This window comes from Rosa chinensis, chromosome 4, assembly GCF_002994745.2.
Source record: "Rosa chinensis cultivar Old Blush chromosome 4, RchiOBHm-V2, whole genome shotgun sequence".
Lineage (NCBI taxonomy): Eukaryota > Viridiplantae > Streptophyta > Magnoliopsida > Rosales > Rosaceae > Rosa > Rosa chinensis.
Window position 1 is genome coordinate 23,631,642 of NC_037091.1, and position 18,861 is coordinate 23,650,502.

Sequence of the window (18,861 nt, forward strand, 5' to 3'; positions counted from 1 at the left end):
ATCCTTGATTGCCATGTACTCCAGTCGGAGTGATTTATCCATGTGGCGCCTCATCAAGATGAGGGCGGTGGCATTGTTCGTAGCCGTACGCTCAAATATGAGAGTAGGATTAGGAGCTTGAATTAAGGGTAGGATCCCTTTTGAAGTGAGATGGTGCTCAACATCCGTGGCCCAACTATGATAGTCCGAGCCAGTTGAGGTAAGTGCAGGGAAGTCAAGTTTCGACATCCTGAAATAAGAAGAAGAAATATATTAGTTTCGGAGTTAAAACTTCCACGACAACTAAATATTTAAGATTTCCGAGCTATGCTACCAAGAAATCGATTTCCAAGAAAATTGGATTAGACCGAAACAATGATGTTTATAAGGTCATAAATCGATGCTTGCGGACGCTCTTAGTCCGAAGTCTTACGAACGCTCTTAGTTCGTTAATTGCGTGAATCCCCACGATTCCGCATTGAATCGAACCCACGTTCTATGAAAGGTGGGATGAAGAAGAAGGGAGGTTTTTAAGTCCCCGAGAAAAGAAGAAATTTCAATTTAGGAACTTTAAAACTTACGCTTTTGGATACTTACTTTTTGGTTTTGGATCACGCGCGTGTCGATGCAGGCGTGATGGAGCGAAGCAATCCGAGTAGAAGCGTGCAGCGAATGCGGGGCAGCAGGGGCTGCGGTGGTAGTAGTGGTGCAGGAGTAGCGGAGGCAAACTGCAGGGGCAGCAGTAGTGGTGTAGGGCTGCAGGTGCACGGGTGCGTAGGCGGGGCAGCAGCGTGCGCAGGTGTGCGCGGGGAAGCAGGGACGCTGCAGGGGCAGCGTAGGGGCAGCAGTTGTTGCCGGCAAGGCAGCAGCGAACGCAGGTGTGCGTACGGGCTGCGGGGGCAGGTGTGCGCGGGGCAGCAGATGTGCGGCAGAGCTGCAGGAGCAGCAGGGCAGCGACGCGGGGCTGCAGACGCACGGGCGCGCAGGGAAGGCAGGCAGCAGGGCTGCTGGGGTAGTCGGCACGCAGGTAGACAGAAGGCTGCAGGCAAGTGCTTGCGGCAGATTTTTGGCAAAGGAAGTTTTGTGGGGTTTTTTTTCTTTTTTTTCTTTATGGCTAGAGTCGTGCTGATAACGTGTTTAAGTATATTGGTATTGAGAGAGATTGATGAGAGAAGTGTATTTCATTATAGAGAATAGGAGCCCTATATATAGGGATTACAAAGTGCATAATCTAATGTTACAAGGAATACCAATCCGTGTAGGATTGGGAAATCTAGAACCTTCTCTCCTATTCCTATTCCTAGTTTGATAAGGCACACTAAACTTGATTTTCCTTCAACAGGACTGGTAATCACTGAATGGTTAGTTAGCATAGACTTACTAGACAAGATGTAAAAGTATCTAGTATATATTAATTAGTGGAAACACCATTGTAGACGCAATAGCAGGTAGCCAGGTACATATTTAAACTACATTTTCCTTTGCCTCTCAGCCTTTTCTATCAAATAATGTTTGATTAACGAAATCCATCATCGTTATCATCATCAAGTGTGTAAAAATTGGGTGATCCAATATTTCCAAGAAAACAAAATCAATGACATTCCCAATTAACAACTAAAATCAATGAAGGAAAGGATGAAAGCTGAATGTTATGGGTTATGTGGTTTGTGGCTGCCTACCACGCTTTTAGTTTTACTATTTATTTTGGCTAAAAAACTCCTGCAAAACCACATAAGTGTTGCAGGGAATCAAGATATTGTGTGCCTAGTCCAAGTGGGTTTAAGATTACTTAGCCTGGTTGTACGTAATAGGGTTAGCATATTCCTACTTGTACTCGAAAATATTGTACTTGTAATTGGCCCCTATATCAATGAAAGTATCTCAATCTTCTCCTGAATTCTCTTTTTCTAAAATACGTTATCAGCATGAGCCCTAATCTTAATTCAAAAGCCAAAAACCCAAAACCCTATATGCTCCTTGCGATGCTTTTCCTCTAAATTTTCTCACTTGACCTATTTGACCTTTATCCTCTTATGAAATTACCATTAGAGACAACAATGAGAGACGAGGATTAGTTCTTATTGTAAAACGGTGTTAAAAACTCACTAGTGAAGTGATGTTTGGAATAACCGAACCGATATGCTAATACATATTACCAACATAACCGTAAATAAAAGCCGATGATATGAATTGTTCATATGGACATGCATATAACCAACTTCTAATAAATCCATTGACAAGAAGCCAAGTTTCTCTTTGTTGCTCAGTACATAGACTCCGAATTAAGATTTTTGTACTTTCCAAAATGAGTTTGAAAACCCGACACAATTTTAACACCTACCATCATAACTTCGTTACTCAGACGTATTTTCAAAGGTAAATTTGTTTCCTCATCAGGAATGCTACCTGCGCGTGATGCTCTTTCATTTTTCTTTTATTTCATTTTCTCTCTTGGCCACCCACTTACTGACACCTCATCACCCATTCTCCTCTCTCTCCCTTCACGAAACCAAGCACAGCCACCACAATTTGATGATTCTTGTCTAACACCAACACAACATTGTTCAATCGGCTCCAATTACCGGTTTGGAGGTCAATTGTCTGAGCCCCAATCACATTTTTCATCTTTGACAAACTCCTCAACGCTATAACATCTCTCATTCTTGTATAGAATTGACTCTGAGACACAGGCAATTCGTCTCAATGGGTATGGCTTTGAGCTTGCGCTTGTGTTTTCTGAACCTTCTTGACCTATGAAACTTAGATTTCGAAATGGGTATGATTCAGTTTGTTGGGTTTTGGAGAGAGGCCATATGGGTCTTCAAGAACCAGGGCCGGTCCTGAGATTGTAGAGGCTTGAGGAAAAAAAAAAAAACTTGTGGCCTCACTTGAATTTCACATTTTAACAATCAAATAATTTGTATATAAGAGCTGGTATCTAGAAAAAGAATTAAAGATAGTAGAAGAGAGGAGAGGGAAAAAAAATAGAAGAAGTCAGAAGAAAAAATAAAGACAAATAAACAGCCTGGGATTCGCACTAAGGGGATTTGAACCTACAAAGTCTCCAAGGCAGCTTTTCCACTATACCAGTTTGCCACATACGTTCCACCTCCCCAAATAACTTATTTATATGTATATATAATAGCTGAGACACAATTAGAGGCCTCCGGCAGCCGGTGGCCTGAGGCAACCGCCTCACTGGGCAACCCTCAGGGCCGGCCTTGTCAAGAACATGCATGCATTTTCTTCTTTCACCACATATGTAACAGAAGAGGATTGAAGCTTCGATGAAGAAGAAGAAAAGGGAGGGGCTCATATTGGGAAGGGTTTTCCGGCGAGATTCGGCGGGGGTTTGGCGGGAAAGGGGAGAGTGATGCAGAAGACATAGAAGCTGTTGTAGACCAAAAGGAGAATGAGAATCAGAGCAAGAAGAGAACTAAGTAGGTTTAGAAGAACAAAAAGTGTTGATCTTCTCAAGTCTTGAGAGTCAAGCACGATGGTGTTGGGTTTGGTTTGGTCAGATCACAAGCTCTGATCTCAGGCTCAGCGTCCGATTGGACGAGATTGGAGGAGACCAGCCGTGAGAGGTGAGAGAGAGATGAAAATATGAAAATACTAAGGGCTTGTCCGGTAACATTTTTTAAAATGATATTTCAAAAACTGATTTTGAAAATAAAAACGAGAAAACAAGATTGGATTTTCGAGATCCGAAAATGTATCCGGTAACTTATTCTGAAAACAATTTTCAAAAATGAGAGAAGATTGTGACTAGAGATGAGAGAGATACCTGAGAAGAAGATAGCGACGTGAGAATATGGAAAAATAGAGCACATTCTTTTTTTTTCTTTTTTTTGGAAAATATATCTCCGTGTTTTCTAAAATATGAGAATGAAAAGGTGAAAACGTCTATTTGTCGTTTTCCTGTTTTACGAGTAAAATAAAAAATTATTTTCTGCATTTTTGAAAACAAACCAATGAACGCATTTTCAAGCTATTTTCATTTTATAAAATGAAAAAGATGACTTGAAAACGTTACCGAACGCCACCTAAATTTCCCTTTGAAAAATAAATAATTGTTTAAGTAAAAGAGATTCGAGAGAGAATTGATGAGAGAATTGTGTATCCATTATTGAGAATAGGAGCCCTATATATAGGGATTACAAAGTACTAGTTCTAATGTTACAAGGAATACCAATCCGTGTAGGATTGGGAAATCTAGAACCTTCTCTCCTATTGCTACTCCTAGTTTGATAAGACACACTAAATCGATATTCCTTCAACACTCCCTCTTGTGCCATTCAAACTTGGTGGTGACGCTTCATCCGTTGCCTCGTTAAAAACCTTGCTAGGTAACAAAAACCCTGTGGGACAAAAATAATCCTGGTCGAAAGACAAAAAGAGCACAACACGTCCTTCACTCTTCGAGATCGAACATGTAGACATCATAACTCCCCCTGATGTCGATATCTCCCCCTAATTGCTATAATCGTGGGAGTTCGGATAACTTTCTTAATCCGATGCTCTTCACATGTTTCTCGAAGGTAGATTTAGGTAACGACTTGGTGAATAAGTCCGCTACATTATCCTTTGATCGGATTTTATTCACTTCAATCTTTAGAAGTGATTGTTGTTGCTGATTATAAAAGAACTTAGGCGATATATTCTTGGTGTTGTCGCCCTTGATGAAACCTAACTTCATTTGTTCAATACAAGCTGCATTATCCTCATAAATGCATGTAGGTTCATCTGTTGTAGACTTCAAACCACAACTTCCTTGAATATGTCTAATTACAGACCTTAGCCATATACATTCACGAACGGCTTCATGTAGAGCAATAATCTCTGCATGATTCGAGGAAGTAGCAACAATGGTCTATTTCGTAGACCTCCAAGATATCGCAGTGCTTCCCATGGTAAAGACATAACCCGTTTGGGAGCGACCTTTGTGAGGGTCAGAGAGGAACCCTGCATCAGCAAAACCCATCAAAACATTGTTGTCATTTTGATGGAGGGGAATAGGGTGAGGCCGGCCACCATGGGCGGCGGCGGCGCTGGCGGTGACAACATGGCCGACGGTCATGTTATGGACGGCGGCTTCATACCTAATGGGGTCCAATCCCATTCTTCCGTCATTCCTCTTCTCTCTGTAGGGATAAAATAGGCCCATATCAATCGTACCTCTTAGGTATCGAAAGATTGTCTTTACACCAATCCAATGGCAGCGTGTTGGCGCAGAGCTATGTCGAGCTAACAAGTTCACTGCGAATGAGATGTATGGTCTTGTGCATTGAGCTAAGTACAATAATGCGCCTATTGCACTCAAATAGGGCACTTCAGCCTCTAATGGTTCTTCGTCCTCATCCTTTGGACGAAACGGATCTTTTCCTAGCTCAAGACTACGACCAATCATGAGAGTACTCACAGGCTTTGCTTTATCTTCATGAAAGTGCCTTAGAATTTTCTGAGTATATGCAGACTGATGGATCAAAATCCCATCACTACGGTGCTCGAGTTCTAAATCGAGACAAAACCGTGTTTTCCCAAGATCTTTCATCTCAAATTCGGATTTCAAGTATTTAGCAGTTTCCTTCAACTCATCTAGAGTTCCAATTAGGTTCATGTCATCGACATAGACTGCTACGATTGCAAATCGGGAACTTGTTCTCTTAATGAACACGCATGGGCATATTTCATTGTTAATATATCTCTTCCCAATCAAGTAGTCACTTAGACGGTTATACCACATCCGTCCGGATTGTTTTAATCCATATAGTGAGCGTTTTAATCTTATTGAAAACGCGCTCCGTGGTTTAGAGCCACTTGATTCAAGTAATTGAAGTCCATCTGAAACCTTCATATATATCTCTGAATCTAGATCCCCATAGAGATATGCTGTAACCACATCCATAAGCTGCATGTCAAGCTTTTCGGAAATTACCAAACTGACAAGGTAGCGGAACGTTATAACGTCCATTACGGGAGAATATGTCTCCTCGTAGTCGATTCCAGGGTGTTGTGAGAAACCTTGCGCCACAAGGCGGGTTTTATATCTTACCAACTCATTTTTCTCATTACGCTTTCTAAAAAAGACCCATTTATGGCCAACAGGCTTTACATTTGGGGGTGTCTGCGTTACAGGCCCAAATACCTGTCTCTTTGTTAGTGAATCCAATTCAACCTGGATTGCATCTTTCCATTTAGGCCAATCTGCTCTCCGTTGACATTCTTCAACAGAGCGAGGTTCGATATCATCATATTCTATAATTCCTTTTGCAATATGATATGCAAATGCATCATCAATCGCCAAAGAATTTCTATCCATCATCTCATGTACACTAGTGAAATTTATGGAGATCTCTCTATTCTCTGGAGTTGGTTCTGACATTGGAGTGTCCCCCAATGATGTCTCTTGGACATAACCATAATTCGGAATATTCTCATGAGATGGATTATTCACATCGATGATTAATGGATTATTCTGTGCCAAACTTGCTTTCTTTCTTGGGCGAGAATCCATCGAACCTATGGGCCTCCCGCGCTTCCTGGCAGGGGCCATGGGCCTAGCCACAACGTCACCATCACTGTGAGAGGGGACGTTGGCGCCATGCTCAATTGCCCTTGAGATGGCATCATGTCCTCTATTTTTAGGGACATCAATCCTTGCAGGCACGTTTGCAGCAGGTATGTGTGATCTCGTCACTTTAGCGATATCAGAAAACGCATTAGGCATCGATTCTGCTACGTTCTGAAGATCGAGAATTCTCCGCACTTCAATTTCAAACTGTGCGGTTCGGGGATTAAGATGAGACAGAGTAGGGACAGACCACGACAATTCTTGTCGTTTCTGTTGAACATTGATGTTCTTATCTCCCCCTAACGACGGGAAGACTGTCTCATTGAAATGACAATCCGAAAATCTAGCAGTAAAGAGATCGCCTGTCAAGGGTTCTATGTAGAGGATAATTGTTGGAGAATCATATCCAACATAAATGCCTAATCGTTGTTGAGGACCCATTTTGGTGCGCTGTGGTGGCGCAATGGGCACATAAACGGCACACCCAAATATGCGTAAGTGTGAGACATTAGGCTCATACCCAGTCACCATCTGGGACGCAGAAAAGGGTTGAGTGGCAGTGGGCCTCAGACGAATAAGCACAGTTGCATGCAATATTTCATAGCCCCAAGCAGAAATAGGGAGATTGGTGCACATTACCAATGCCCTAGCGACCATTTGTAGTCGTTTAATGGCGGCTTCTGCGAGACCATTTTGGGTGTGAACATGAGGAACTGGATGTTCAACGTCTATCCCAATGGACATGCAATAATCATCAAAAGTCTTTGATGTAAACTCCCCAGCATTGTCTAATCTTATAGCCTTAATAGGATGATCAGGGTGGTGAGCCCTTAACTTAATTATTTGTGCTAGGAGTTTAGCAAATGCAGCGTTCCTTGTGAACAATAGCATGACATGTGACCAGCGTGTCGATGCATCAACCAACACAATAAAATATTGAAATGGTCCGCATGGTGGTTGAATAGGTCCACAAATATCACCTTGGATTCTTTGCAAGAATGGTATATTTTCTTTAGTGTCCTTTGCATAGGATAGTCTCAATCCTAATTTTGCTAAAGAGCAGGCTTTGCAGAACGAATGATGGGCTTTAGAAACAACCAATGAGGATTTTGGTTGAGCCATGAAGTCACAATTGACTTGAGAAGTAGAAATTTGAGTCAGGGGAGCAGAGGTGGCGTCAAAGCCACCCTTGGGCCGCAGGGGGATGGCGGCGCCGGCTTGTGGTAGCCGGACTTGAAGGGGGAAGGCACCGTGAGGCGCAGGCGCTCCTCCTTGATCCAAATTTCGAGTTTTACTTCCTTTCGTTATGAAAAAGGGATGTCCGTGTGAAGTCTTTAATATACGGATCATCATGTCACGACCTGGGTGTCCCAAACGGTCGTGCCAAAGCCTATATGTGTCGGAATCCCATAAATCATCTCTCATGACATGGTTGGATTCAATGACTCGAATAGTGGTTGCATACAACCCACTAGAGCGACATATAAGTTTCTCTAAGACTCGTTTATATCCGTAGTCATTAGAGGTGATGCAAAGGAACTCTTGTCCATTCTCACAATGTGTTTCCACATGAAAACCATTGGCTCTTATATCTTTGAAGCTCAAAAGGGTTCTTTCAGCCCTAGGAGCGTAGAGAGCTTCAATGACATTAATGATTGTGCCATGTGGCAACAAGAATTGAGCTGGTCCTCGACCATGAATCAATTTAGATGACCCTGCCATCGTAGTCACTGAAGAATGAGTAGGCGTCATCTCAAGAAATAACTGCCTATTTCGAAGTATGGTGTGCGTAGTAGCACTATCCACGAGGCATTCTAGCTCTCCGGGAAACATACTTGAATGAATAAAGTTCGAATCAAAATCGACACTTTATTTCAATGAAAGCCAATGACTACGTCAAAGTTTCTAAATTTAATCGAAAAAGGATAATCAAGCATAGACAAGTAGTAGTGACTCAATCTATTTGGTAATTCCAATTTGGTTGTGACCAGGTAAGGTAAGGCGAGATTTTGGTGGAGCGTTGCTCACTTTTAAACCGTTCTCTCAGTTCAAACCTTTCCTAGACATCACAATTACTCTTGAGTACGCCTAGTGAGAAAGAGTTATAACCACTGTCTTTGTTGATAGTCTCCAAATTTTTGGATTTGGATTGAAACCAATGACGTTTATATGGTCAAATTTTTATGCTTACGAACGCTCTTAGTCCGTAGCCTACGAACGCTCTTAGTTCGTAAAAATCGATGCTCACGGACGCTCTTAGTCCGAAGATCATGAACGCTCTTAGTTCGTATATAGCGTGAATCCCCACGATTCCGCTTTTAGCAAATCAAACCCACGTTACAAAAAGGTGGGATGTAGAAGAAAGAATTTTGTAAGTCCCCAGAAAAATAAAAATAAATTTAAATTTCAAAAATGGGAACAACTTACTAGTGAAAACTTACTCATGAATTTCAGAATTTGAAATTCTCAATACACGCGCGTGTTGATTCAGGCGTGTAGGATTTCAAGTGTGCTATCGATCCTGGGTTGGGATTGCATATGCTGCTTCAATCCTAAGCTAGGATTGAAGTGGATGTTCGATCCTAACCTGGGATTATAACTTGTTTACAATCCTGGTTGTGGCTAATGGCTCGGTGGTGCTAGGCTTGTGCACTAATGGGATGGGGCCGAGAGTGTGGCTGGTAGATTGTGTTGCTGGCCGACAGAGCTGCAAAGGTAGCTGGGATGCAGGCCGAAAGCTGCTTCAATCCGAAGCTAGGATTGCAGTAGTTGTTCAATCCTATGTTGGGATTGCAACTGGTTTGCAATCCTGGTTATGTCAGATGGCTGGAACACGGAACTGCAAGGGCAGTATGCTTGCGGCAAGGCTGTAGGGGCAGTGCGCAAGGCAGCAGGGGCTGCTGTGAGGCTGCAGGGGCAGCGATACGGCACTGCAAGCGCACGGGCGCGCAGGCTGCAGCGAAGGAGCGCAGGGGCACGCAAAGGCAGTCTGCAGCGAAGGACTCGGCTAGCTCGGGCTAGGGGCTACGGTGGTGAAAGAAGATTTTCGGGTTTTGGTTTTTGGTTTTTGGTTTTCTGTTTTGTGGTTAGAGCTCGTGCTGATAACGTGTTTAAGTAAAAGAGATTCGAGAGAGAATTGATGAGAGAATTGTGTATCTATTATTGAGAATAGGAGCCCTATATATAGGGATTACAAAGTACTAGTTCTAATGTTACAAGGAATACCAATCCGTGTAGGATTGGTAAATCTAGAACCTTCTCTCCTATTACTACTCCTAGTTTGATAAGGCACACTAAATCGATATTTCTTCAACAATAATGGCATAATGATTAAGTTGAGTTAACGGAGTTATTGACGGCAAATACCAAAATTATGTCATGTTCTCAAACCAAAGTACCATTGTGATATTTTGGAAGGTATAAAAACCTTAATTCGGAGTAGGCAATACCTCATCTATTGTATTTGAAATTTTTCCTAATTCTTGATTTTAGTTCCGTTTGTTTTTGTTTCTAAACCGACCCCAATCTTCCTGGATTAGCATTGCTGGCAAGGCCAGCCGGACCAATAGGGGTTATTGACGGCACAAAACTACTACACAGGTCTGCGCCAACTGCTAACGTGCACTTGCAGACACTAAAGCTTGAGAATATAAAACCCGTTGGAGGAAAGAAAATGGAAAAAAAGAACGCAATACCACACTCACTTAATCCCGTTTGATGTTGTATATACTATATACATTGCATCGCTACCAATTTTTCTGGCGAATGTATCATTCATGCTAGTTGTTAGTTGTTACATCTTAATAACTTATTCGCGGCGAACTAATAAATCTGGAAAACAGTACCTAACATAGGTCTAGAAAATACAATGGAGATTTTAACTAACCAATGCATTTGATAACAAACCAATGCTTTGATACCAAGAAATATAGGCATATGGATACAATTTACAAGCACTTGGGAGATAAATCCTCTTCACATACTTCACAGCCGTAAGAAACACCAGCACCCAAGTAAGAATTAGTCTCCACTAATCATCGGTGATTGATAAGGAACCCTCTTAATTTCCACAAGCGTTGAAAATTCCTCGTCCATTGGCTGCTTCCATGGTTCCCCATCCATCTGCATATATGCATTTCTCCATTCCCCGCCTCTAACTTCCAACCGAATTGCAGCAGCCTAAATGATACCAGTCAATTTGTACAATCTGTGAGTGCCAATGGAAGCATATCAAAGCACAATGCATGCATGCATAGAATGGCAAGCATTTTGAACAAATGAACAGAAAAAAACTAAGCACAATAGTTCAAGTTCCAGACTCAAAAATTGAGGCCATACATTTTGAGAATTAATCCAATATCTTGATGAAACAATATTAGGAAGTAGAATTCAAACTTCGGACAATCGGACCTCAAATACACAGGTAAATGCTCTTAACCACTAGAACTATAAGCCCTAGAAGTCCTTTACAACAGAAAATGTGTGCCTGTAAGGATTTATCTATGCAAAGATTCTGTTTACACCAGAAAATGTAGTAATATAACAGCCAGAAGCATCCAAAATATAAACATTGATCTCAACATTTAAATCGATCCCGCAATGGCTAAAAATTTAAATCCTCAACAATATGAAGCTAATAACAAATTTCCAATTTTTTCACAAAATTGTGACTCTCAATTCACAGTTTCGCTTAGAATCATGGCCCCAAGGTTTATAAGTCACATTCCCAAATGAAGACATATTTTTTCTATTTATTACTTTTGTTCGAATTAATCCTCCATCTCTACCAGTAAGAGTAGATAGACAACATTTTCACTGGAGTTTTGTTTATAAAAGCAAGTTCATGAGACTGGATAAAAAAATTTCTGTGACAACCAAAGGGGTACATTCTACTTAACCTTTATGTAATATTGCTGTACGAAAATTTAGAGTTCTATAATAAAGCTTAACTAGTAAATGAATCAAGTCTATAGCGAGCAACTAGGACGGATAACAAAAGCTTGTATCTAAGTGAATAAAACCTCACTTTCATCTCAAAAATAAATAAATACATAAATAAATAAATAAACTATGACAGGGGTAGACGTTAGAAAATTAGAGCATCAACAGATAATGAAGCAAAATACGCACAAACACACAAACATAACATCATTCAGGAGTTCAAAAATGCAGCATGAAACATGAAACTTTTGCATGTTAATAACATCCTGCTGTTATCAATATTTTAAAAGGCCTTACTTTTGCATGTTTGATATAAATGTGATATTAATAGCATGTAAACAGTGTTGCTGTACCTGGGCAATATGTTTGGCAGAGATGAGTTCAACCATAACAAATGATGCATGCCATCCTTGTTTCAGGCCAAAAATTTCTAGAAGACCATCATCAGCATGGGCCTCCACAAAGCCTTTCTGAACAACAAAATTTAAGCTAACCACTATTAGCTTGGAATTCAGGATTGCCCTTTTAAGCATGATTTCATAACAAACCAAATGAAAGTTGCGATTGGCCTGATTGCACTGTCATGATTTCAGGAAACTTTCTTGTATACTGATTGAAAGTAGTGATATATAAACCAATCATGACAAAGTATATAAACATCAGAAAAAATTCCCGGCATAAGGAAAGCTGACAAGGAAACCTAAAGTTGCAACTGATCGTAGAGAACAAAATATGTGTGCTAACACTCTTGAACACAGCAAAACTCATCCTCCAAAGTACTTGCATGCAACACCACATCATTTCACTAAAAACTTATGGTACCTTTTCCAAGTAATCAGGCTTCAGATTACCCCATGGGTTTCTTCCGCTCCCATAGTTATGAAGATTCAGAGCAACGATTGCCCTTACACTGAGAGAAAACAACATAACAATATAAGATGTTGCAAACAGAACAAATAAAAAAAAAATGGAAACATCTGCGCTTTACAAGTTCATGTCTGTCAGCTTCTAAGTTTGTATCAATTTACATTCAGGAGACATAATAACAAACAAAGATACAGATTTGAAATATGCAGTCACAAATAATGACCAAGGAAGGAAACTTCCTTTCCAGTGTAGTGTTACAGGATCATATTAAAGAAAAAGATAAGTGAAGATAAACAAATAAATATATAATAGTAATAATAATAAGTACAAAGGTTTATATGCCAATCACATAAATGTTATCAGAACTATACCCAAAGAAAGAAAGAAAGAACTGCACCTTGATGGCACTGGAATCTGCTCCCATTCTGAGCAATTAACCTTTTTAACATGCATCCTTAGGATATTCTTTAGTCCCCTACAACCAGATAAATAATTGCATACACATGAGAGAGAGAGAGACTCAGTCTTTGAAACAAATAAAGCTAAATCAAAGTGAAAGGAATGTCTGTGGTTTGATATCTAACTTCAGTGTGGTTAAAGTGGCTTAGAACAATTCATGTCTAACTTCTATAATAACCTCACATTTTTAAAATGATTATTAAACTTTTTTAATGTGAAAGGAATGTATTTGGTACTTTATATTCTGTTAGACAAGGAGAGTTCTCTTGTATCGTAGTATAGATCAAAAAGGGCAAAAGATAGTTAGCAAGACAGCTTATAAAAACATCCTACTAAATCAACATAAGACATTGGACAGGACAAAACTGAACGACAAGGAGAGAGCAGCATCAAAGCAAATAAATACTGCTTTAGTTTGGAGATATCAAACCTTAAACTTGGATTACTTGTGCAAGGTGTGAAGAACCAGCCTTGTGTGCAACTGTAACCAGAGTAAACCAACTGCAATAACAGTCTAATCATGACAATGCTAAAACATGATTGTATGATTAAATAATAATCTGTATTTCTAACTTCATTGTGTAACAATTAAATAATACTAAAATAAATAAATAAATCAATAGCATACAAGTTTCTAATATCTGTTATTTCTGGAATTCCAGTGATCAAGAAGGAAACTTTGTGCTAAAATGAACACTATTCCACTCAAATATTCAATATGCTCTGCAAATAATATCATTGCTAAAAAGCATGCCACAAAGGAAATTCAAATCATATATAATGATAGAGGTATTCAATCAAACCTCATTGGAATTGGACCCTATTACTATACAGCAAGCAAGCAAAATAATTCAAATCATATATAAAGAGAGATTAAACTTCAATCAGACCTTATTTGAAATTGGACCTTGTGCAAGATAGGGTTTCTCGTTTCTTAGATGGTGGAATCCATATGCTACTTTGGCATCCATCCCTGAATAAGCAAATAACAAAAATCTATAAGTGTCACATGCAGCAGAGCTCCTCATAAGCAAGAACACATAAGGCTGCATCCAGTGCAAAGTGGAGAAAATTTACAACCAACATAATCAGCATCTTCATATAATCTTTCTCAACCAGAATATTTTGTACAACAGAATTATCATCATAGGTGAATGGGTTTGAGAGCCTACACATTAGATACAAAACACTCTTACCTGACCAACCACATATATTTGTTTATGATAAGGTAGAGGTAAGAAAAATTTTGACACCTAAAAAGGGTGTGTAGGCCCCGTTTGGGATTGCTTCGCTTTTAAAAAAAATCAGCTTTTATTCAAAATTTCATATTTTAATGTGTTTGGTAAATAAATAAAAAGCAGCTTTAATTGAAAGTTACAGGTCACTGACAGCAGATTTTAGAAGCAGCCTAGAGGTTGCTTTTAGAAACTGTTGTGGATAAAAACACGCTCTGAAGTTGTTTTATGTACTGACAACACTTTTAAAAATATTATTTACCAAACATGAAACTGTTTTAATTCACAGCTGATTATTCTCACAACACAGCAGCGGCAGTTTTATTTAAAAGTCACAGCAATCCCAAACTAGCCCGTAGGCAACTAGATCCATTGTCAATATAATATGATTACTTCTAGAAGTGTCATTTGTTGCAAGAAAGGAAAAAGAACCAAGATCAACACACTAACACAAAAAAGGGATTGGATATACAAAGCATACTTCGGAATAGACTTTCTACTCAACAGCTAAGTACTCACACACTCAGATACGTTCTGCACAGAAGCTTATATGATATGTGACGTGCGTGCAACATACTATCACTATCCAACCACATACACCAGTTTAAAAGTCATGGGTGGATCAATAAATACAGCCATTCTACAATAAGTTTACATACCTATGCTAAAGTAATTATAAAACACTCCTTCATAGCAAGTCCGTTTCTCAGGCAACCGCCCTTGAATTTCCAAACCCTGCAGTCACCAGAAAATGTCAAACGTAAAACATAGAACTATTGTATCCTTAACAACATATAAACAAAAATCTCACCAAGCACAAAAACTGTTTGTAGCAAACAAGAATATGATACTCTGACAACAATATTATGTATTCAAGCATTATTTTCTACACATATTTCATCCATTTTCCCAAACTAGCTCCCTATTCCATAACTTCTTGAGCTCCCATTCCCTAACCACGATACTTCGTTATAAAAGGATACACTACCAGTATCCAAAAATGCTAGATCTAACTAGTTATAGATACAGAAAATAGGAGGAAAAAAGCATTTCACGTTATTTCAAAGAGGAAATGATAATGCCAAAGCAAGTTGGGTATGATATTTTGAAAAAAAAAATATATCAAAGCAAGTTGATGAAGATAAAGCGCTCCAGCAGTCACTGTCCGCAAATTTCTTAGAGCATTTTAGCCAATTCCTGGAAAGGATTCATGGGTTAGTCCACATCAAAAGAGGGAAAAGGTGACGTAGGTGATTCTAATGGATTATTGGTGCAAAAATATTTTAAGTGACTAGGATAATGTTAGGGAGTGGAAAAGGGATGTTGTACTTGCAGGGACATTATATGGGCCTCTATCAAATAAGAACGAAAATGTAAAATAGAAGAAAATACCTTTAAGAAACACATAATTTCATTCATTGAATTGGCTGTACAAGAGTCTTATTATGAGGTTCCAACAGATGGTCTTATATATTTCTTTCAAAAGATAGTCCTGTTCTTATAAGCTTAAGTCTCGTTTTCAGAAGATAACACAATCGGATACAGAGATTTGAGCAATACAAAAACCGAATTTATACCCAGACAAGTAACTTGAAATCATGACAGGCATTTGCACAGTATTTCACATGTGAAGGAATTATTTGTCAAAATTTAAGATTGGGAAGGTAAACCCAGTAATAGTGCTAAACGATGCAAATGGCAGAATTCAAGTACCAGATTTACAACCTCATCGAGAGTGCACTCGTCGGCAAGCTTCAAAGAATGAGGTGGTTCCAAAACTGCACCATCTGGCATTTGTATTAGAATATTCCAACTGCACCATGCAAAAACAAATATTAATGCAACTGTTAGCTTCACCAAAACCCATATTTAAGTTGTATTCTTGTTACTACGAAGTACTAAGGGAGCTGGCTATGAGAACTGGACTTCATCCCAGATTATACAAATAAAATGTACCTAACAAATTATGGGGTATATAGGGTACAAACTAGTGACTGTTATTACTATTCATTACAGGAAATAATAATTCCAAAGAAAAGGGACTTGCAATCAATTTCATATACTTTTCCATCTTTTCATGTCATGTTTCAAGCACAAGCATTAAGCATCTAATAATATAAATCCTAAACCCATGTTCTTGTTTCAAATTATCTCCCCTCCATAGGTTTTGGTAACGTTTTAAAGTATCTCGGGGTTAGTCATTAGACATCTGTGAAATTAATCAGGCTCAATTCAACCCACAACATTGTCCACAGGGGAGAAAAAGGAGCCTGCATCTCAACTGCAGTCAATTCATCAAACTTCTTGGAAAGGATACAGATGGACACATAACTGAGATGGCGAGTTGACTGAACTAAACCATTTCAAAAACACAGTAAAGAGTTGCGAATATTTATACATTTCAGGTGAAAAATTAACGGCCCTGAATCAAACAAAATTTCAGTACGTACAAACAAATTCTAAATTCACTGATCACTAACTCAGCACGGATCATTCGCTGGGCATGATTAGACAGATTGTACAGGTACATCTAATTCAGATTATACAGATTGTGAGCTATTACCAGAACTTACCTATCCAAACGACAAATAGGACCTGTAGTAGCTCTGAAAAGAGTTTTTTTTATGGCTGATTTCCAGGCAAAAGGGAATGAGCCACCCTGGTGAGAACATATAGACACAATGCTTAGTCATACAAGAAAAATCTCTAAACAATCCAAACTCATTGCAGAAGAAAGCTTACCCAACCAAAACTCCTAGACAGATCATTTCCCGTTCCAAGTGGAATAATTCCTACTGGAGGAACTGGTTCCCTGCCCTGCTTCTGAAGCTCAGATAGACAACCTAGCACCCAACCAACTGTCCCATCACCCCCTGCAACCTGCCCAATGATTCAAGTATCTTACTGTGTCTTTTATATATTGTAGGATCTCACAATATGCCAAAATTCACAACAGTTTTCAATCTTTAGGTAAAATGTGCCCGATGTCATACCATAACCCTGATCTTTTGACGACACTCTTTTGCACACTTGTCACCAAGTTCCGCAAACCGCTCAAGACAACCCAATCCATACTGAACAAATTCATGAGGCTTCACATCTGAGAGGTCAAAAACCTGCATAACAAAATATTTCCAATTCAGGCAAACCACAATGTCTACAAATTAAATAAATATTAAAAGAGACCTCTGAAGAACAAAGCAAAAGGAATACAAAAACAGAAAGCCAAGGAACGAAATGGGACAAGCAAACCAAAAACATAAAACATAAAACAAACACACTTGCACTGTGTTGCAAGCATATATATAAGAGCAGTCTGGCTCATTGTCAAAGACTTCATAACCTCAAACTTATAAGTTCACATACCCAAACTAATCAATATTTGCGCATCTTTTACTTGACTTATAAGTTAACTTATAAGTCAAGTAGCAAAAAGTGTTTGGTAAAATTAAATAAAGCCGCTTATTTCAAATGTTACACCATTAAGCGACGCTTTATAGAAGTTGGTAAAAAAACAGCTTTCATAAGCTAAAAGCTACAGCTGCTTACAATTTAAGCTAAGCTATCTGAAACTGGGCCTTAGAGCATAGAACAGCACCACTTGAGCTTCGCCTGTTCAATCATTCCCTAAGCATTTCAGATCTGATTTCAGTCATGTTTGTTCAACCTAACTAAACAGCAGAGAATTGCAACACTACCAGAAACACTAGAAGAAAAAATCTCCCAAAGAAAAAAAAAACGATGATGAAGAAGAAGAAACCAAAATTCTTCCACGTAACCAAAACCCCCTAAACCACACGTAAATCGTAAGAAAACAAAAAAACAAAAAAAAACACGCAAAATTCATGCACAAGTTCATAAACTATAAAAAAATAAAAATAAAAATTCGAAGTGGAAAATGAATTAATTTAAATCGTCGAAATACTAATTCAAACCCGAATAGGTCAGCAAAAAGAAAGAAACGGGTCAACCGGGTCAAAATGACGCACCTGCTCTTCGCCCATGAGCAGCTGAAGCCTCTCCTTAAGCATAGGTCCGTGTCTGCCACCGCTCTTCGGATTAATGAACACAACCATAGGCATCTCCGGCGCCGACGACTCCTCGCCATTGCCGTCGGAGGGAACGGCGACGAGGTCTCTGCTTCCGGGAAGCCGGCTCTCTCCGGCTGTCCGGTCCTTCAACCTTATCGAATCCCTCATGGCGAAGCGTATGTAGGTCGGCATCAGCAGCTTCTTCTTCAAATCCTCCTTGTCAATCCGAATCCCCGATAGGCTGCACCCCCTGATCGAGTCCATCACCGACGATCGCGCCGTCACGCGCGTCGCCGATGACGACGGAGATTCCATTTCCTTTTCTATTATCTCCGGTCTCTCTCTCTCTCTCTCTCTCTCTCAAACTCTCAAACTATCTCTCTCTTCTTTCAAAAACCGCGTTTTGGAAAAGAAAAAAAAGAGAAGGAAAGAAATAAAAAAAAGAGGGCTCACTCTGCAATAATTGAAATTGCGAAAAGCCAATGGGAAGGAATCAAGTTTTGTAGAAACAGTACTTTATGGATATTAAATAATGTGGGATTCTATTTATAGCCGTCCCTCAGTCTCCATCTTATCTCGATTTTAATTTTTAATAATATTGTATTTAAGAACCGCACACGCGTTTAAACAAAATTAAAATAAATTGGAGCGAATGGGTTTCGTTTTCAAATTTTTTTGGTGTTATTTATTTCTTCTGTTTGTCTTCTTTTTCTTTTACTAACGACCTCGGGGTTGCGGTTAATTTCGAAAAGAGGACTAGATGTAATCAACTGCC

At 39.4% G+C, this 18,861-nt stretch overlaps 1 protein-coding gene across 2 annotated transcripts; it reads right to left on the bottom strand.

Annotated features, from left to right (window-relative positions):
* Nucleotides 1-10,253: 10,253 nt before the first annotated feature.
* Nucleotides 10,254-18,576, bottom strand: LOC112197491 (diacylglycerol kinase 4). 2 transcript variants are annotated; one of them, XM_024338202.2, is made up of 12 exons: nt 18,045-18,576; nt 17,049-17,171; nt 16,798-16,935; nt 16,629-16,714; nt 15,769-15,868; nt 14,715-14,790; nt 13,711-13,793; nt 13,251-13,321; nt 12,759-12,836; nt 12,317-12,404; nt 11,848-11,964; nt 10,254-10,732 (listed from the first exon to the last, which is right to left on the bottom strand). In XM_024338202.2, the coding sequence occupies exons 1-12, from the start codon at nt 18,399-18,401 to the stop codon at nt 10,574-10,576; spliced, it is 1,476 nt and encodes a 491-aa protein (XP_024193970.1). In that variant the 5' UTR covers nt 18,402-18,576; the 3' UTR covers nt 10,254-10,573. The 2 variants fall into 2 exon arrangements, with proteins under 2 accessions (XP_024193970.1, XP_024193971.1); XM_024338203.2 differs by having other exon boundaries at nt 15,781-15,868; nt 18,045-18,575.
* Nucleotides 18,577-18,861: the final 285 nt, after the last annotated feature.